The sequence below is a fragment of the Lampetra planeri genome, chromosome 22 (assembly GCF_965212315.1).
Source record: "Lampetra planeri chromosome 22, kcLamPlan1.2.h2, whole genome shotgun sequence".
NCBI lineage: Eukaryota > Metazoa > Chordata > Hyperoartia > Petromyzontiformes > Petromyzontidae > Lampetra > Lampetra planeri.
In genome coordinates, this window is record NC_136128.1 from 11,644,194 (window position 1) to 11,665,676 (window position 21,483).

General features: G+C 52.7%; 1 protein-coding gene and 1 non-coding gene across 5 annotated transcripts in view; both read right to left on the reverse strand.

The window, feature by feature from the left end:
- Positions 1 to 1,108: 1,108 nt before the first annotated feature.
- Positions 1,109 to 1,181, reverse strand: TRNAK-UUU (transfer RNA lysine (anticodon UUU)). The gene has a single exon. It is a non-coding gene; the product is annotated as a tRNA-Lys (tRNA).
- Positions 1,182 to 12,200: 11,019 nt separating this feature from the next.
- The window catches only part of LOC144725036 (dyslexia-associated protein KIAA0319-like protein), a 39,341-nt gene continuing 30,058 nt past the window's right edge, over positions 12,201 to 21,483 (reverse strand). Inside the window, exons 18-22 of one of the 4 annotated variants that reach the window (XM_078604473.1) lie at positions 21,332 to 21,474; positions 20,209 to 20,331; positions 19,301 to 19,391; positions 18,975 to 19,063; positions 12,201 to 16,985 (exon numbers count right to left, since the gene is read on the reverse strand). In XM_078604473.1, coding sequence (XP_078460599.1) covers positions 16,813 to 16,985; positions 18,975 to 19,063; positions 19,301 to 19,391; positions 20,209 to 20,331; positions 21,332 to 21,474 — 619 coding nt within the window. In that variant the 3' untranslated portion in view covers positions 12,201 to 16,812. Of the gene's footprint in view, positions 17,734 to 18,947; positions 19,064 to 19,300; positions 19,392 to 20,208; positions 20,332 to 21,331; positions 21,475 to 21,483 lie in introns of all 4 variants that reach the window. The other 3 variants (XM_078604476.1, XM_078604472.1, XM_078604475.1) reach the window with 3 other exon arrangements.

A 21,483-nucleotide genomic window follows, 5' to 3' on the forward strand; every position in this document is an offset into this window, starting at 1 on the left:
CCCTCCACCTCCCCCCCCTCCACCTCCCCCCCTCCACCTCTCCCCCCTCCACCTCTCCCCCTTCAACCTCCCCCCCCCCTTCAACCTCCCCCCCCCACCTCCACCCCCCCCCTCCACCTCCCCCCCCTCCACCTTCCCCCCCCTCCACCTCCCCCCCTCCACCTCCCCCCCCTCCACCTCCCCCCTTCAACCTCCCCTCCCCTTCAACCTCCCCCCCACCTCCACCCCCCCTTCCACCCCCCCCCTCCCACCTCCCCCCCCCTCCACCTCCCCCCCCCTCCACCTCCCCCCCCCTCCACCCCCCCCTCCACCTCCCCCCCCCTCCACCCCCCCCTCCACCTCCCCCTCCACCTCCCCCCCCCCTCCACCTCCCCCCCCTCCACCTCCCCCCCCTCCACCTCCCCTCCCCCCCCTCCACCTCCCCCCCCTCCCCCCCCCTCCACCCCCCCCACCTCTACCCCCCCTCCACCCCCCCACCTCTACCCCCCTCCACCCCCCTCCACCTCCCCCCCCTCTTCCCCCTCCTCCACCTCCACTCGCAAGCGACAACACAAAGCTCCCGGGCCTCCGTGTGTGTCTGCTTGCCCCTCCCCCCCACACACCCATCCACACACAACGACAAAGATCCCCCGTATAGCCCCCACAGTCGCTTGGGGCAAAGTGCTGTTAGCGACGAGAACCGATGAAGGCCGGCAGCATGTACGGAGCGCCTTTGTCTCTCACACTCAATGATGCTCAACACGTGGGTCACCTGAGCGTTGGATTTTCCTGCAACGTTTTCATATCGGAGGCGAAGTGATATCTGAACCTGTCCTGGGGCTTCCCTAGGTCGACTCGGCCTTAAATGAGTATCTGGTGCGGCGAAAAAGTCGGCCGGGCGTGGTGGTGGCCACACGTCCCACCACTCCTCTTCGAGTGGCGTTCCGGACTTAATAGGTGCTCGCGAACAACATTTTCCCCAACAGTCTGGTTAAACGCTCCATGCGGAAATCTTTGTCTGCGTCTGTTAATTTAAACAAATTTGCATACCACCAAAGTTTTTTCTGCAATGTTTTAATATTTCAGATATGTAAATAATGACTTCATATTTAAAAACAAAATATAATTGCGCCCGAACAGGGACTTGAACCCTGGACCCTCAGATTAAAAGTCTGATGCTCTACCGACTGAGCTATCCGGGCCTTCAGCGAGCCACTGGAGCGGTGGCGCAGTGGTTTGCGCACCGCGCTAAAACAAAAAAACCACCACATTGCAGGCTCATGGCTCTTAAATGAGCATTGATGGAGACAAAGGCGGCCACACCGATGGCTGCATAATCATAGCCTAACAATATGACATTCTGATTTAAATCATTCGTGACTGCAGGGATTCATATTCTTGGTTCTTTCGGTAAAGTCACGTAAAAGGGAAATAATAAAATAATAAAAAAATATAAAACAATAAAAAAAACTTCTCACGACGTTTCGAAACATCGTGATAATTTTTATTGCTTTATATATTTTTTATTTTATTTTATTATTTCCCTTCTACGTGACTTTACCGAAAGAACCAATAATACAATATGACATTCGTTTTTCAGCTAATCCGGTAAAACTCCAGCTCTGATAATAACAAGAAACTCAATAGATTAGTCAATACGACGGTTGCTTTAAAAGGAAATACATGTATAATAGGCAACGTTTCAAGCACTTGCCCTTCTTCATAGCACGTGACCATGGGATTGTTTCGTAATCGTAATCAAGTGCTATGAACACGGGTTTTTGCCTGAAATTTCGCCTTTTGTATATTTTATTGTAAGGCCACACACACACAGTGGTACTGAAGAATTCGCGTGAGGTTGTTTTTGTTCACTGTGCACGTGCAGGGCATGTCCATCAATAGGGCCACTTAAATGATCCTCTCCGAGGTAGTTCTGTGATTTCACCTTCCGCGGACCGGCTCTGTCGTGCATTGGCGCTCATTGTGAGAGTTGAGAATTGACACTGTCTCGTGACGTGCCACCAAGATTAACATTGAAACAACATTTGTGGAGGAGGAAATTAATACTGTACGTCCAATAAAAAAAATATTTAATTAGGAACTTTGTTGAAACTGAAAACGCGAAGTGAACTTGGCCGATAACATTTTCAACTTTTTGGAATTCATTCCAGCTGTTCCCTCCCAAAACCTGTGTTTCCTGTTTTGCTAATCTTGTGATGAGACAAACATTCCTCCATACACAAACCCCGACGAGGCATCGTCACAGCGTCCCATTGTTTTTGCACGGTTGACTCGGCTTGGCTTTTCACAAATGCAGTTGTGTAATTACACTCTACATATTTCCTTTTCACGATGAGCGTATTCATTTATGCATTTCAAAGTGTCCCTGGCCCAGATACTTAACTATTCTATTATTGCGTATGATGTCAATTTGCCAAATGTCCACGAACTCTGCGACCAACCCCCCTCTCATCCCACGATACTACTCTCCACGACGAGAGGGCTTCAGGAGAGAGAGAGAGAGAGTTCACGGAGCTTTGCGGTTCCTCCTCCTCCGTCGAAGGATACAGACAGACTCCAGTAGTTTTACTGTAAATCAATCGTTTGGATGTCATGGCCACAGTCGCATTGTGGCTTGTCTTTAACGTATCGCTGTGTCTCTATGCGTCTCTATGTATATCTACGTGTCTGTATGGGCCTACGATATGGTCCATAGTTTGGGTTTCATGGCCACAAATACGCTAGTGGCTCTCGTCTTTAATTTCCCATTTATGAAAGAGACGTGCCCATTGCCCTGCTGATGATGTTCTGATCCGGACAATTATTTCGCCAGCGTCTTCGATATACTTCTCTGAACGGGCTCTCATGTGCCTCTTGTTTGACCGAATAACACATTCCTGCGGAGGGAGCTGGTAGGAACGTTGGGTGGCTGGGTCAATGGCCAGGGTCAACAGCGGCGTGGTGTATTCCGCAAATATGGCCGACTGTGAGGGTGGGCACAAGCCGGCGTGAGTAGGTTAAACGTTGAGTTTTATTAGGGCACCACGGGGTGACCAGCCCCTCCCCACCCAGCCCCTCCCCACCCTCCCCACCCAGCCCCTCCCCACCCTCCCCTCTCCACCCAGCCCCACCCCTCCCATTTTTGGATGCACGACGGACGGACACAATAATACCCTGTGGGCTGGTGTAACTAGGAGGTTCCTACCAGTACATGTGTATGTGTACACCTCGTGTGCCATATCGGCCCTAATAATCGCTCGCTAACCAGTGGCGTAACTAGATTATATTATCAGCTGAGTGCGTCCGGCAATCGGTCAAGTGGAGCATCAATAATATAATCGATTCGTCTCGCACGGTCGCACCCAGACTCTGATTTACCGCGGCTCCGCTTGGCCCAATCCCATCGTGACGCTCACGGTCTCGAACATTTAATGCTGTAGGGGCGCTTCGTCTTCGCAAAAACTCGGCCACTACAGCCCCGTGGTAGTAGTAGTAGTACCTCTTTGCAATATTACGTTATTGCCCTAATTATATACAAATGCCAAACGTTAATGAAGACATTCTCATACAAAAAATCACATCAAACCGCGTTTTAAATAAGTCTTGTTGATCTATACTCTTTGGGTCTTTCGGTAAAGTCACGTAGATAGAAAAATATTTTTTAAAAATCACGACGTTTCGATCGCAACACTTCCGCTCCCCACACACCTACATACGCATTCTCACACACACTCACAGCTAAATGCACGCACAATCACAATTACATTTACTTTGTAAAAACATTCATAACAAAAAGTACAACTTATTTCAGCCACAGTCCGGAGGCGTGACGTCACGGCGGCCACGTTGCACAGGGCCTCGAGGCAGCGACGGCGGCCATGTTGCATGAGGATCGTTTTCGTGGCCGCTGATTGGTCGGCGCGGCGGGCGTTATGACGTCACTCCCTGTCATCACGCGAATGTCAACAGCCTCGGAAATCCCACAACGCGTCAACCCACACGGGTTACCACAAATTCCTGTACAGGGAAAGTGAGTTTTCAGGTCCATACGACGTACAACCGTTTTAAATGTTTTTGTCTATTCGTTTGTGTTCCTCCATTGTGATGGGACTTTGTAAGATGAACGTTGAGATGTTTAAGGGCACGGGGTGACCAATAAGGTTTGAATTGGTCTGTAATAAGTAGGCACTGATAAGGGTTTGACAGGTAATGAAGTGTATAGTGTAGTGTATAGTAGTGTATAGTGTAGTAGTCATACTTGTCAACCCATAAGGTGTATCCGTATTCTTGTACAGGGAAATTGAGTTTTCAGGTCCACATGGCGTACCGCCGTTTCAATGCGGGCAACAAGTAAAAACGTGTCCAAGTATTTGTGTTTCTCTCTTGTGATGGGACTTTGTAGGATTAGCTTTGAGATTTATAAGGGCACGGGGTGACCAATAAGATCTTAATTGGTCTGTAATAAAATAGGCACTGATAAGGGTTCGACAGGTATGGGAATCCCTTCTATTGAAATCGTGGTAACGATTTGTTTAGCTGGTGCTTGGGCCCACGGATGCATTGTTGTTTGTATTGTTTTGTTGGTGTAACTCGCTGGCCCGCACCGACTGGACAGTTGTGACAAAGAGCTTTACAGCTCACCGGATTCCTCCAGGATAAATAAAGAAACATTCTGATGCGCTAGCTTGTTTGTCCTCACGTGAACTGACGTTCCCACAAAAGCGGTGTGGCAGCTTTATTTTATAATTGTACTTGTCATATAAGTTAGTTCATTCAGTGCTGCTTTAAATGGTTTTTGATTATTGGATATTTTGTCCGCTGCTCAACTATTCACCTGCCTATTTGCAGAACAGGTCTTCAGAAAACATTTTTAAAAAAACATTAACATCTGGCCCCACGGCTGTCAGTGCAGTCTCCAACCCTTATTGACACTGCAGCCTCTCTGTTTATGTGCCACGATGAAGGGGTATTGCCCAAAACGTCGCCGATTATACTATACAGTGTTTCCTTTAAATACCACAGTGTTGTTGCCGAGAGCGTTGACGTTTTCTTTTTGTAGAAAATACATTTAATTGTGCTGATACACTACGTACTACTGCCAAAGCAGGATCGCCAAATGATGTTCGCAAACTCATGGCTGGGACGAGGAATCATTATCCGGGTTTTGCATTCTGCAATTCCGGAGCCTCCGAGAAGTGCTACTGTTTGTACATTCTGTATAGTGTATATATGCTGTACTGTAGTCGTATACAAACATATGAAGGCAGACAAAGAAATCGGTTTGACCACACGCATACAATGACACCTGCACACACACACACGACGCCAACGCTCCCCCACACACCTACGCTGCATGTGTGTCTGTGTGTGTTTATTTAACCATTGCAAATATCAATCCCGTTCACTGTCTTGTTGAGACTAAATGAGTGCAGGCAGCAAGAGTGAGAACTCTCCTCCACAGCCGTGACAAATTTCCACGAGATCAATTTGCACGCCGCCACTGGTCAACACACTTTTTCTGGCATAAGGTATTCCAGCTGGTTTAAGGTAATTTTGGGGTACTGATTCCAAATCTGGCATCAGTTTTTGTCTATCACATCAGGTTTTTGAGATATCAAATATTGCATTTTCAATAAAAACTGCAGAAGAAAAATATTAAATAAATGTGGATATCTACATAAAATGATATTATAAACACACTATCCTAAAAATACAGCACAATATTTTAACACTAAAGCAGTCACTGACTTGCAACAACTTGCAATCATAAGTGACAGAGTTATTTTCGGGTACAATCAATGAAAATGGGGTATGCCGATAGCATAAAAATGAGATGTGATAGAGCAAATCTGAGATCAGATTTGGAATCAGCACCCTGAAATTAGTCTAAAACAGCTGCAAAAGTCCAGGCCAGAAAAAAAAGTTTGTTTTTGTTGACCAGTGAATTATCAGCGGCCCGAGAGCACACAATGGGAATGGAAGGCCCAACCGAGGTTCTCAACACAAAACACACGGGCCGCTTAACTCGCTTGCCTGCTACACGAAACAACACCGGACTTTTGCTTTCTATTAAGCTCAGTGCGAAAGGTAAATGCACGAAGGCGCGGCCCTGCTAGCGGAAGGGTCTCCCGCGAGAGGAACGCTTTGTAGAAAGCTGAGTGTTTTGGTCTACTCTTGCACACCGGCCAGACGTCTTGCAAGCGGTGTGGGGGGGGGGTGCCCATACTTGACCCCACCAAACGCGACCAAACCGATCGACTGGGGAGTTATAAATTTAGGGGCCGTCCATAAATGACGTCACGCGATTTTTGTCAATGTAGTGCCTATTTAATGTGGCACTGCACTGTAGGAGAAAACATTTATTAAAAAGTATATTTAATTAAGCAGAACGTGTTGTCTATATTTATTTAAAGTTGCGCATCTTGATGTGACGTCACATTTCTCAACACCCCCCCCCCCCATCGTCACAAATGTCTGACCCCCCCCCCCGCCCCCCGAGGTGCGTGACGTCATTTATGGACGGCCCCTTCCACCCTGCCGCGTGGGGCTATCGAATCGGCGCGTGCGTTGCAAGTCCGGGGTGCTGCCCATCACCCCGCTGGGGGCAACGTGGTGCCCCCCCCCCCGACTTTAATAATAACAGCCGCATAGGTGTGCGCTTTTCGGGATGCACCCGTCAAATCTCACACATCCCGCTCAAGCCCGAGCCCAGAGCCATCCCTTAGGGAGGCACGGGGAGGAGAAATGAAACGTGGGTGGGGGGGGGGTGTGGCGAGCAAGGGATTGAATCCCCCCCCACTCCACCACTACAACCTCGCTTGGATTGTCCGGCGCCTGGGCACAACTGCCGGTGCAGTTGGACCGCCTGCACACTCGATAGCGACCTCCAATAGGTTATAGTCCCTGGGTCCGATGTGCGTCGACTGATCTCTGGGTGAGTTTGTGTGTCTCTATTATGGGTCAATGGGTCTCTGGGTGAGTTTGTGTGTCTCTATTACGAGCCTATGGGTCTCTGGGTGAGTCTGTGTGTCTCTATTACGAGCCTATGGGTCTCTGGGTGAGTCTGTGTGTCTCTATTACGAGCCTATGTGTCTCTGGGTGAGTCTGTTTGTCTCTATTATGGGTCAATGGGTCTCTGGGTGAGTCTGTGTGTCTCTATTACGAGCCTATGGGTCTCTGGGTGAGTCTGTGTGTCTCTATTACGGGTCAATGGGTCTCTGGGTGAGTGTGGGTCTCTGGGTGAGTCTGTGTGTCTCTATTACGGGTCAATGGGTCTCTGGGTGAGTGTGGGTCTCTGGGTGAGTGTGAGTGTCTCTATTACGGGTCTATGGGTCTCTGGGTGAGTGTGGGTCTCTGGGTGAGTCTGTGTGTCTCTATTACGGGTCTATGGGTCTCTGTGTGAGTGTGGGTGTAAGTGGCCTCCCTACCTCCCCACTTACTTGGCGATCCAATGGCGTGTTCATAATCTATATTAATAAAATATATAATTAACATTTTAATTGAATCCCCACACACGAAACATTTTAGTCCACTCTTCGATTGGCCGTCCGGTCCGATACTAATTCAACATTCGTCTGCCATGCTCACTCCGCTGCTGGATGTATAAGGCCTCCCTGCCCACGTGCATGCCCATTGTCTCCGGCAGCATCCGTGTCAGCTTCCGTGTCAATGGCATCGGCTCCGCCTGTGGTTGTCATCGGCACCTGGAGAACAATGGAAGGGAGGCGTTTCATGTCGACTCACCAGGTGAGTCTAATTCGCCTTTCTCCCCCCCCCCACCGCATCAATTAAGTAATTACAGTCGGCACGCGCTCTTCTCATCCACACATCCACACGGCACGCGAGGGAGTGGGTGGTCAGAACCACGCCCGGCTGCCTTTGTCTCCCCAGTCGCGATGTTGACACATCATCGCACATCACTCATCTGAAGCTGAGTCGACCTAGGGGAAGCCCGCGACCAATTAAAATACTCGTCACTGGTGTTAGCCGTGAGAGGGAATTGAACTAGGGTCACCGGGTTCATAGCGCGGAATCGGAATGTGTATTCATACTGGAGGAATCCGATAAGCTATGAAGCTCTTTTTCAGAGATATCCATTAGCGCAGTGTGCTAACCACTGCGCCACCGCTCACTCACGCCCACTGCGGAGTGAAAGCCGATGACCAAATCACCCGGAATGCGCCGGTCTCGTCTGATCCTCAAAGCTAAGCAGGGTTAAGCCTGGATGGGTGTTTGGACTATCGTATTATTATTATTACTCCGCTTGCTTACCCGAGAAAGCCTCACCGAGTCTCGCGCCTCGTTTTCAGGAGGGTCCTGCCAAGTTTTCGAGAAAGGGGGCCATGATCGCGATTTTTCTATCAACTAATTTGCGGCGTTATTTTTTTTAAAGTTTGCATCGTGACGTCGGGCACACGATGGCCTATTAATTTTTGATCGACGTCACGTGATCGTTTACTTCCACTGTGCAGCAGATGGCGGCGCGTCGTAGCATCGCGTGGTTATTACACCCACGGTATTAACCAGGGCGGGCAATGGGTTCGAACCGCGAACCTCTGTAATAACGCGCTGGTTACTCTCTTCCCCACCCTTTCACCCCCCGTCCCCCACACTTACACCCTGAGAAAATATGGACAGGAGCCAATGGTGTTTTCATCGTGCGTTAATTTTTGTATATTTGGAGCTTGCGTGTCTCCCCCCCCCCCCCCGTGGTCGCGTGGATTGTTCTCCGGTTCCTCCGGTTTTTCCCTCCACGTTTCGAATCAACATCACGCGTTTAGAGTATTTGGCTGCTATACATTTCCACACGACGTTAAGCCACTTCGTTGAGCTATCATTTGTGGCCAGGTCGCTTTTTAAAAAAAAGCTGTACAGCTCAATCAAGTTAAAGTATAAAAAAACTCAAAAAATGCAATTCTTGCTCCTCCCGTTCGTCCACCCTAAATGGTAACGCGATTACCTCGCTGACGTCAATCGTTACCCAAATAATGATGGGGGGGGGGGGGGCGGGGGGCGGCCTTGTGTACACACGCACGTGTACCAGTGTCTGTGTCTAGCACAGACCTGTCAGCCCTCCGACACAGACAGAGGCAGGAGACATCGAGATCTACAGTATGGAGACACAGACACACAGAGATGTAGAGATTCACAGAGAGACGGGTAGAGGCAGACACAGAGAGTCCGAGAAATACACAGAGACAGTAGAGTGAGATGAGAGGGAAGGGGTAGGAGAGTGCGTGGAGGGGAGTGGAGTGAGATGAGGTAGGAGAGTGCGTGGAGGGGAGTAGAGTGAGATGAGAGATGAGAGGTAGGAGAGTGCGTGGCGGGGAGTAGAGTGAGATGAGAGGGGAGAGGTGGGCAGGAGTGAATCCATGGAGGATATTGAGGGTGGTGTCACGGTGTGGTCGATGATCGGGGATCGTGCTACTGGGCGCCCGTGGAGGATCTGCAGATGCGGTGTTGTGGTCTGGTTTGCGGTCTGGGTGCTGAATCTGGATTTTATATTTTTTTATTCATAGCGCAGCCAGGGCCGCAAGCGTGCACACGCTGAGCTCTGCATACAATCCCTGGGGCCAAACAGCTGCAGATAAATATTTGGCATACGGATCATATTTACACATGCAGCGTATACAATACCCACGCACACTTGTGCTTTCGTACATTTCATTTACCAACTTCGCACACGGCCGCGTGTCTCAATGAACGTTTGCACTTCAATGAACACTCCACGTCCAGTCAACCTCTGTGGATGTGACCGGTCCAGTGCCACCTTCCGGTCTACCTGCGACAACAGAAAACGATGTCTGCACCCAGCACACCACATCCAGTATTGCTCTGGCTATGGTTCTGGCTCCGAATAGTCACGTGCCGCCACCTATTCCAGTCCACTCGGAGCGATTTGTAAAATATTCGGTGACAAATGAAGCCTGGCGATGAGGTTACAAGGAATGGCACGCAGCCACAATGGGAAGTTCTACGGGCAGATGGAGCGATGGAGTCAGCTATTGAGTGCACAGCGGTGGCTCGGAGATGTTAAATACCTCGCGTGGTATGCAGGAGGTCGTGGCTTCGATCCCGACCCTGACGCCTGTATAGAGTTTGCGTGTCTCTCTCCCCGTGGTGAGATGTTAACTACCTCGCCTGGTATGCAGGAGGTCGTGGCTTCGATCCCGACCCTGACGCCTGTGTAGAGTTTGCGTGTCTCTCTCCCCGTGGTGACGTGAATTTTTCTCCCGAGTCCTCTGGTTTTTCTCTCCACGTTTTTGGCTGTTTTAAATTTCCACGTCACAAGCAGCTTCGTTCGGCTAGCTATCATTCGTGGCCAGGTCGCTTCTGAAAACGAGATATATAGCTCTGTGGGCCTTACCTGGTTAAGTAATTATATTCGTTGAAGAAAAGTAAGCGGGCTTTGGGCAGGACACGGCCCTGGATGAGATGATTGCAGCTGGTTCAGACGATCGATGGAACGGCAGACGGAGGAGGGAAAAGACGCACCTAACAGCACGTCCAGCGACGAGCAGCTGAGAGCGACAATGACATCGGCTCGTGCACGAGCAGAGAGCGGCTCTGGGTGCATCTTTACATCGCGGCGCCGTGAGAGGCGGCGGCGACGGCAGCGGCGACTTGGGGAAGCGTTCATTCGGTGGCGCGTGAGTGCGGCGTGGGAACGCGCTGGAGGTGACTGCGGACTCGATCCCGCGACGCTCACTGAGCGCCTCAAGCGAGGAGTCTGAGACGCGTGGAGTGGCAGCAGCCGAGAGTGGAGAGAGAATTGAGGGCAGGAGAGAGTGGGAGATCATGTTTAGAGAGTAGAGAGGTGAAAGATTGGAGAGAGTGGGGTTTTCCCTCCACAGTTAGAAACATGCGTTTAGATTGTTTAGATTAATTGGCTGCTATAGATTTCCACATAAGCCACTTCCATGAGTTTTCTTTTGGGTTAGATCGCGTAAATATGTGTCGTTAAAACCCGCCACCACCCGACACAGCCAACTAGTAAGGGTTGTCACGTAAACAGAACGTGCCAATTCGTCACTAGTACAGCACACCGGTGTGTTGAAGAGCCAAGCCACAACATTTACAATCTGAGTACGACGTTTCGCCAGTAATTACAACTAGCTTCATCAGGTGACAGCCAGAAGTGTGGTCACCACATCTACGCCTCTATATAAGGAAAGAAACAGGCGGACTTCTCTACAAATCTGGCTGTCGCCTGATGAAGCTAGTTGTAATTACTGGCGAAGCGTCGTACTCAGATTGTAAATGTTGTGGCTTGGCTCTCCAACACACCGGAGTGCTGTACTAGTATACTACACTATACACTACACTAGTGCTGTACGAGTGACGAATTGGCCACGTTCTGTTTACGTGACAACCCTTACTAGTTGGCTGTGTCGGGTGGTGGCGGTTTTAACGACACATTTATATATTTACGCGATCTAAATCCATTAAAAAAACTATGGATGATATTGGTCGCGAAAGCCTCCGACGTGTCACAAGATTTATGAGTTCCGACTGGAAGGCCAAGCCAGCGTGGGGTGCACGGATTAATGGATGACTATTGTTACACACTCATCCCCCATCAATCGCGTAAGAGTATATGCTTGTCAATTCGTACGCGTCGTGCATATTTAATGGTACAGCGAGTTTGGGGAGGCCTTCATCCGGCAGCGGAGAGTCCATGGCTCATGGTGATTAAAAGATGGACGAAGTTGATTCACGTGACCACTCCGGTCACTAGAGGCGCACACATTGTTCCATTGAAGAGACGTGTTAACACCCTTATCCATTGGGGCGCCACGGTGGCTAGGAGATGTTATCTCCCTCGCTTGGTAGACAGGAGGTCGTGGATTCGATCTCGACCCTGACGTCTGCTGCTGTATATTTGGAGTTTGCGTCTCTCTCCCCGTGGTTGCGTGGAATTTTCTCCGGGTTCTCCGGTTTTTCTCTCCACATTTAGAATCGTCATGCGTTCAGAGTACTTGGCTGCTATACAGTTCCACATAAGCCAATACGTTGAGTTATCATTTGTGATGTAGCTGTATCATTTGTGATAGCGAGGTCGCTTCTGAAAAAGTGGGCCTTACCTGGTAAAATAAAATAGTTGTATAGCTATTGAAGCTTTGACAGTGCTGTTTGTTACTGGCCTCTCTTGACGTTTTGGGCCTCAGGCCCCACGCTCAGCAGCAGTGACAAGAAACAAAACAACGACACCAACACACAGCTTCTGAGAGGGACAAGACGCACACCCACCGAGGCTTTTTTGCAAAGTGGGTGCAATTTGTATTCATTGTTTCATTTTTACTTTACATTCATTTGTTTCCAGACACAGCCACAAGGCATTAGAATAAATAATCCCTCCGAGAAAGGACAAAATTGTAGCCGGGGAAACAATACCGGGCTTGAATGATGCGCAGGAATTGCACCAGACCCCAAAAGCAATTTCCATCTACGGACAACGGGAGTTTTACGCGGAGGAGAAGCCATGGCAGAGCGGGAATTGCTGTCAATTATTGACAAAAGAAAATAACAATTCTTGGCATCAAAATGAAATTGATAACAAAAATCAAGGCCCGACGCGATGTGGGAGCCGTTACAAGCTTGGGGAGACGGCCGCGGAGATGTCACGGGGATTCTACTCCAGCGTGGCAAAAATATCCCAAATATATATTTGCGCGTGGACAAGCGGAGTTCTCTTCAAAGCTCTCCGACACGAGTTTGGGGGTCGTGCCGCGCCTCCTTCGGCAAGATGTCCCACGTGCTCCGTTCGCGCGGGAGCTCTGAGCGCGCCGCACGAGAACGTCGGACATCGTGCCGGACGGCACGAGCCGCAGACGGAGCGGGGACCAGAGGTTTCTCTAAGCCTACAGCCGCGCAAGCGTGATGCAAAGCAGGCGAAGAGCATTTCCGAATGTGGCGTCTGTTGCGAGAGTTTGCGATTGCACGTGGCGACCCTCATGACCTTTTGAGCAAACTCAACGCAAAACTGAGAAGCAATGTAAAGATGTGCGAGCGTTCTTTCACAGTAGTGCGCGTCGTGTATGGACACACACACATATATACTACACATCAGGAATAAAACAAATCCCTCCAGAGAGTGGTTTAACCTTACGACCGCAAAATAATATTAACAATTCCAGTTTAATGGAAAGTAGTGCCGGCACAGGTAGCTGTGGCCCGAGCCGATGGTTCGAATTAACGAGCACGGACACAATCGTTGGGCCGACATTGCGTCACGTGGGAGGCTTCATTTCAACCGGGCCGGTCCGGTGTGCCGGCGACCCAGAAAAAATTTCCACTCCCGGCACACCGCATCCAGTATACCCCCCCTCTCGCCTCGACTGCTTCTACAACTCACGTGCCACCTAGTCTAGTCGAGTACCAGCGAGCCAGAAAACAATTGCCCAAAACGTAATGCTCAAGTGGCCCGCTGATCACTTCCAGCTCACTGCCTGGCGCTCCCAAGGGAAAGACGCGACTTCCCCTCCGATGCGCCTTCAGGTTTGCTACCACGTGTAGTTCGGCACGATACTCGAATATTCAGTGGCTCAAGAAGCTCCCAGCAGGAGCTGCGAAACGTCGGGCATCGTGGCAGGGTAAAGGAGAAAAACATTTAGCCTTGCATTATTTAACAGTGATGCGATTTTCATTCAGCTCATTGGGCTTAATTTAATGAGGTGAGATTCCAGCGAGTTGAATGATCACATCTGTGAGAGGGAGACCTGGACAATTCCACTTAGCGGGGACAGTTACGCCAGCTTTGTTCGCACCAACATTTTTAGGCGCGAGTCGTGTTCACATTACGGGTGCCCGTTTGGGACTCGGGCACACGGCGGGGCTGCTCGTGCGAACGACGTAGCAGTCTCGATAACGTCCTCCGCGCAGCGGACGGCGCACGCGAGACAACCGGGTGGCAGCAGCAGCAGCAGCAGCCGCAGGAATCGAACCTTCGCCTCGATTCAAAGTGGCTCAGTGGCGAACACACTCGGACCCGCGCGGCCACCCAACATTGCATTGCGAACACCCGTGGCGTTATTCAGCTATACCCTTCCTTCTGGAGACCAGGTGACTGGGTGTGGTACAGGTGGCTGGGCATGCCCCTTGGAAAAAAAAATCATATTCCGTGACACCTGATCACAGGGTAAAGGTGCAGCCCTGCAGTTGTTTGTTTACGCCACTGCTGGCAGAACAGCGTTCACTCGAGGGAGCTGTAGACAGCCCCATCTAGAAGGTATCTTTTTGGCCAACTCTTCCACGCTGGCCAAACGTCTCGGGGAAAAGAGTACCCAGACTTTACCTGCCGATCGACCGTGGTGTTCACCGCTTACACTCATGGGTGGGACGGTTTAAGAAACGTGTCCAATTATTTCAACCTCCCCACTAGGAGGTCGAACAGAACCGGCGACCTCTGCATCGCAAGTCCAGTGTGCTGACCATTACACCGCAGCTCGCCACAAATAATGAGACGCGGCGGCGCAAGCGGCCGTCGGCCGAGCTCCAGCATCGCCAGTGCCCAGCCGCGCTGCCCACGCCACGGCTTCCCCTCGAGCCGGCGTCCAGACCCACGCCAGTGAATCGCCCATTTAATTCGCGCAGGCGTCCCCCATCCCATGCCCCCATCCCCCGCCCTAGCCGTCGGTCCCATCCGATTGTCATTAGCGGTCACAGATATGGAGTCAAGCTTTTCCGCTGGATTGGCTACGGGTGGCGTCGCGAGTCGGGGGTGCGAGTTCTACGTTTTGGCAAACGCAGGCTCCGCCGTGACGACGGCCGAGGTTCAAGTCCCCGGTTTGCGGACCCGGTTGGAGGGGCAACAGGTCGCAATGTAGTCCCAACGTCCGCACGACCGGCAGCTTCGCGACCGCCCGCGCCCTGCGCTCGTCGTCCCACTGCGAGCGCGAGACGACTCTTTGTTGCCGTAAACCGGCGGGTGGGCAGCCTCAATTACCTCGCGCGCACAGCCACTCACTCGTTCACAAACACGCGCCTCGGCCGCTTCCGCCACCCGCGAGAGAGGCCCTTGTGGCAATTGAAGTGACTGAGCGCGGCGCTAAAATTAGAAACCGTCAGGTGAAGAAAATATTCCCCCTCCCCTCGTGCGGCTTGCAGCGAGGGATAAATGTTGTGTTGGCCGATGTTTCGAAGCGGGGGGCCTCACGTGGCGGCCGCGGGCCGTGTGAAGGCCAAGTTGCGGGGGGCCGTAGCTTCCCCCACCACTCCCGTAAACAAATCAGGTAAACATTTCGGCCCCCCTGCAGTTAAAAGCAACTCCCCTCGTCGGGAGCTTGACGCGGCCCATGTGCTTTGGCCAGCCGGCTCGCCCACGCGCGGGCGACTCAACAAACACGACCGGCTAATTCGAAACAGACAACCCGACCGTACTGCAGAAGCGTCACGCGGCACGCACATGCTGCACGGTGTCTTGACGGAGGAGGATTTTCCCATATCTTCGTGACCCCCAATCCCAGGTCAGTTTTTCCACTTTCTCCCATTTACCTCCTTTCAAGTACAAATTGAGTTATTGGGCAACGCGAGCGCCTGATTTAGTTTGTTGTTCTTCCCCCGCACCTCCGACTAGCACGGTTGGCTACGTACGGTGCGCGAAAGAAGTTCAACACGCGTACATCTCGCTAAGCAAGGTCACACGGCACACGCAGAGAAGGGCGATCCGAGCCGAGTCGCGATCGCAAAGCGGCGGCGTCGTCGGGTGTGCGAGGGCGTGCGGCGCGCAACGACAATTTGTCGTTGAAGCGGAAGAGCGCGACGACCGTGACGTGGCGGTCCGCGGCGTCTGGGAAAACGCCGCTATAAAGTGACCCCTCACCCCTACCGCTCCCGCGTTGCTCACAAGCCAGACAACCCCCCCCCCCTCCTTCTCCGTACATGTCGGAGTGCCGGGGGGGGGGAAGGGTGGGGGCTCGGCGCCGGCAGCGCCTCCGGCTTTCAGTGGGACCGTAATGCACCGGCACGTGACACACGGTCAACAATGCACTGCTTCAGTGGCGGTGTCGCGTTTCGGTTAATGCACCGGTGCGTGGTACAGTATTCCGTATTTCCAGTCTCCCCTTCTCGGCGAGCGCGTCAACACCGGACACTGCGCGACACGTCAACGGGCCGCGAAACGCAATCCGCTCCCCGAGAAGCGATGTCCGCGGGGGGGGGGGGCCCTCCGATGCGCCCGGTCCCCGGGAGCGAGCCGCTTTCTCGACGACAGTCCCCTCTCTCCCGTTACGACGGGACGGGCCATCGGCGAAGGCGCGCACTCCCAGACTTCGTGCCGTCGCTTCGCACCGCGTTGCCTTTTCTTCTTTTTTCTCCTTCCCGTAGATTGCATTTGTTTGAACGTTCAAGCAATGCCACAAACCGAGGCTCAAGTCGGTTCGGCAACAGGAGCAGCAGCAGCAGCAGCAGCGGCAAGACTTCCACATTCTCCCCTGGGTTCAGAAGGTTCAACCAGCAGAGAAATCCCGAGGGTTGCTCTGCACCGCTTTTTGTAAGTTTTTTTCTCCAAGCGTTCACAGGCAGCGCCGTCGCACCCCCCCCACCCCCCGCTCCTTCCACTCGAGAGTCAGAGTCAGTTCGGCGGCGACGGTCGTGACAGCAGCATCAGCAGCAGCAGCTTCGGCAGGAAAACATTGCAGCTGTGCGTTGTTCGTCTGGCTGGCACGGTGCGACCGCTGCGTCTTAGCGAGGGACAAATCTACTACGGGGGAAAAGGAGAGAGAGGCCGGGAGCTGGGAACCCGAATGCGGAGAGAGGAGGCAGCCGGGACGGGGGGCGGCGGCGGCGCCGTCGGCGGCGGTATGGGTCGTTCGTCTCCGTTGTGCGGCGCTCTCGTCAGATGCTGGGTTTAGACGCGACGCTGCCGTTGCGAAGGGCGCCGTTGTGGCCGGCGAAGAGGCGCTGCTTCTCGTTGCCGTTGCGCGAGAAGACCGTCTCCTGGTCCGAGTCGAGGTCCGAGTCGGACACCATGATGCTGGTGCTCTGCTGGGGCCGCTTCTTCCTGATGCCTGTGCCGGCGGCGCCCGGGGGAGACGCGCGGGGGTCAGAGAGACGCGCGGGGGTCAAAGAAACGCGTGGGTCAGAGAGACACGGGCGTCACACGACTGCGTTGCCCCCACTGCACCAGCCACGTTCTACTGTCTCTGACTTCTCATCGCGTGTTTACTGCGCCACTTTGTTAGACCCGGGCCTCCCCTTGAGAAATAGCTGGGTCTTGGTCTCAATGAGTTCTCATGGACATGTACAGCCCTTCCGTTAAACCACTGCCGGATGAGCACCATCCATGGTCGTGGCGGCTATTTTGACATTTCACCACACTCGTTGGGTGAATGCAGGGGGCGTAGATGTGGGTGCACAGAATTACAGTTCAACAATAGATGTTGCTGCACTGCCTCTGCTGTCCACCACGTAGCAGCTTGACTGTGCGTGGATGGTGCTTGTATGGGCACCAAGGACCGGTTCAAGACGATATCACTCGCCACTGATGTTAGCCGTGGCCGGGAATCGAACTCAGGTTGGTTATGGGGTTCCCAGTGCAGTGCGCAAACCATGGCGCCACCACTTGCCCCCGCATCCCTCTCTGACTCGAAATACAATTATAGAACATTTAACTTGAAAACACTGTGCTCTTCAAAAAGTACGTCTTGAATTCAAATAATGTCGCGCGAATGTTAACTCCTCTCTGCCTTGTTGTGATGACAGCCCTGGCTATTGCTCAATAATCCGTGTCGCTATCCTCGCGTTCTCTAGACCAGCCTGCAACACACAACACAGAGCGGACGCGCGCACACACACGCAAGCACAAATGGTTGCAGTTTCACGACAGCAACATTGGGTTTGGAAGTTACCCACCAAAAATAAAAATCGTCATTAAATCGTCCGACGCAGAATGCTTCGAATCATCACGACCCGCCATCGCGATTCAAGCGTCGCTTCTTGCGAGACAATTACGACACCGGCCGAGAGCAAATCATTGATTCCCACTCGCACGTTTTGACTCACGGGTCGTGGAATGACGATCCCCAGTCGTTAAAACTCCTCGACTTGTGAGGGTTGGTGGGGGGTTGGTGAATGATTACACGCCGCGTTATTGCAGTGACCCCCCACCCCCCGTTCATTACTCAACGCGGACCACCTCTGTCAACGCGTCTCAAACGCCCCAGGACGGTGCTCGCCGAGCCTGGACGCTGAACGGCGAGTCCGGGCGTGTCAGGGAGAGGGCCTCGGCTGCTCCGGTGCTCACTCTGGCATTGTTAGCCTTCTCACAGGCTCCCCCGCCCGCCCGCCTCTCTCCTGGACAAAACCTCGCCGGTTGAGGCGCCGTGGCACGCCAAGACCTCGATGGCACCCTCTGCTGGCTGACCTGCTGGAATGCAGTCCGTGACTCCTTTGGCACGACCACCAACGGCGGCCATCGTTATCGCGAGGCTCATTCGACCACAACGACCGGTTGGTTCCTCTCATTCAGGCTGCGTTAATGATAATGATTATCATAAATACAATTTATTGGTTGCGCACGTCTCACCGAACGGACGCATTGTGTTCAACCACCAAGATTTATCTTTTTTCCTCGCACTGCTCGACTTTTCCCGAGTAACTCTGGTCAATTCAATGAACACGTTAGTTCTCATCTCCTATATGATCACATTCGTGCTGTCCTGTGTTCCACCCAGTTATGTTCCGATTGTGCCGTTGGCATCAACTCGTAAGAAGACATTTACATTGGAAACTATCGCAGCGAGCAGTGCACTGCCTTGAGTCGGAGAGCAACCCTGGGAGAGAGGCTGGATCTCTACAGAGCTCCCCCTCGTTGGAGTCCCTTCCGCCAGCAGTGGCGTGAGCGAGCCATTGCAGGGCTGCACCTTTACCGTTACCCCGCCCGTCAACTGCGGACCAGGCCCCCCGCACGTGACAGGCTTTCAGGCCGACGCCGAACAATTTTTAGAGTAAGTTATTTATATTTTGTTTACCCGCGGTGCGACTGCGGGAGCACCCACCCCTGTGGCTGGGCTTCATCTCCATCTCGTGGTCGTCCATGTTGTTGAGCATGCTGTAGCGTGGCTTCCGGCGATCCTTCGACCGTGCCCTAAGAGCGAAAACCCACACGGCAGCGTCAGGCACCGCGCCCCCTCCCGCGGCCAAGACAGCAGCGACGGTAGCAACGGCGGTGATGGTGGTGATGCTGGTTTTGGCGTGAGTGGTGGCGGTGGTGACGGTGGTGGTGGTGGCGGCAGTGGTGATGGTAGTGGTGGTGCTATTGGTGATGTCGGTGGCAGCGTTGATGGTGGCGGCAGACGAGAAGGGGTCGAGCGGACGCACGTACCTCCGGCACCAGCACACGGTGAGCCACGCCAGCAGCCCCACGGTCACCGCCACCGCGAACGTGGTGAGCGTCACGTAGAGCACGCTCCAGTCTGGGAGACACGAGGACGAACATGAAAGATCCGCCAACGCCCCCCACGTGCACCGTGTAACAAGGCTGTCGGGGCAAGCGCTGTTGGGCGAGGAGCCTACGAAGGCCGGCACGGTGTGTGAAGGGGTCAAGGCACCAACGCCACGCTCAGCCACCTTCGTCTCCCCAGTTGCACAACGATTCTGACTAACAAAGGCCCAGGTCTGATTCTCGCACAACTACCACCGACATTATCTGTATCCAGAAACCAGCTGCAGTGGATTTGTAGCACAGCGCGCGAGCCACGACATCACTGCTTTGTAGACCAACATGCAACACGAAGATCCCACCATGTATAGCCCACAAACGATCAAAGCAAGTTCTCTTAGCAAGCACCTAGTTAGGTCTATGTGGCTCACGAGGGAGTGCTATAGCCAGAACCACATCCGGCCGCCTATTCACCCCAGTGTTGATGTTTACACACATCACCAGCTACCCATGTAGGGCTGAGTCATCCCAGTAAAGGCCCAGGAGCAGTTTAGAATAAGGGAATTTACATGGCTCAACAACTTGAAGCGCCTCGCATATGATCGCCAACGTTCCGATGGCCCATTGCAGTTTAGCTGAGGGGACCCCCAGTGGTAGCTGTCCCTGCACAGCACAAGGCCTACGTAGCACCGGCCTGCGAGTGGGCATCAGTCTGCTAGTTCAGATAAGCGCCACCGACGTTAGTCGTCGCCGGGAGCCGAACTCGGGCGACCGGCTTCGTAGCGCAGAACGCAGATCCGCTGCACCGCCCGCCTAGCACGCCCGAAGGCTACACGTCACCGAAGCCTTACCGCAGTTACTCTCGCCGTCGCCCAGCTGCGTGCGGATGACGTTCTCCATCCAGAACGGGAAGCACGTACAGCGCTTGGTGAACGAGTCACAGCGGCCGTGGCCCGAACACGCCAGCTGGCACACTGCTCGCTCGCAAGCCGCGAGCATGCACGCGCACAGAGGTGAAGATCACCCACGTAGCCTTTTCTAGATTGTTTTCTCACTGACTCCGCCCGTTACCTTTAGCCCAGATATATCCCCGCTTAGGATTGGATACCGGTTACCCGATAGTGGCCGTGCAGTTACCCCTTGTCGCCCACTAGATGGCGCTCTCTCACTACACTAGTACAACACACCGGTGTGTTGGAGAGCAAAACCACAAATCTGGCTGTTGCCTGATGAAGATAGTTGTAATTACTGGCGAAACGTCGTATTCAGATTGTAAATGTTGTGCCTTTGCTCTCCAACACACTGGTGTGCTGTACTAGTGACGAATTGGCACGTTCTGTTTACGTAACAAATCTTACCAATTGGCTGTGTCGGGTGGTGGCGGGTTTAACGACACATTTATATATTTACTCGATCAACCCAAAAAACCTCTTATGGACAAATCTGAACACTTGCATGCATTGCCTGGTATCTGCCGCATATGCCAGGCCATGGCCATCGTCCGTGGCGAGCGAGATATCTTGACAAATCCTGGGTTATGACCCTTCACAAACCCGCCAGTGACCACCACGGTGAAGAACGGTCAAACAACCCCTTTCACCGACACAGCTTGGGGAAGTAGGCCTTTGTCCAGCATAAGATTGAAAAAGGGCTGTAACTTGAACTTCTTTAGCACTGTACATAGCCAACCGTGTTGATCGGAGGTGACTTATCACGTGGAAATGTATAGCAACCAAATAGTCTAAACGTGTGACGTTGATTCACGCGACCACAGGGAGAGAGACACGCAAACTCCAAATATACAGCAGGCATCAGGGTCAGGATTGAACCCACGACATCCTGTCAAGCAATCTCTAAATCCGTACGCGTTTTAGCACGATTCGTGTATGAGTAAAGTAGCCTCTCTCTTAGCTAGGCACGTCATCTGTCACTACGACGCTTGTGTGCGAGATGGGGGCGATGGGCGGTGCTCACCGAAGGTGTCCACACGCAGTGTCCGGAACGCCAGCAGGTTGGTCTTCTCCCTCTGCAGGAGTCGCCGCAGCATGCGGGCCACGTCCACGCCCTTGTAGATCATGTTGGGCTGTTCCGTGAGCACGTAGAACACCAGCTGGGTGCTGCGCAAG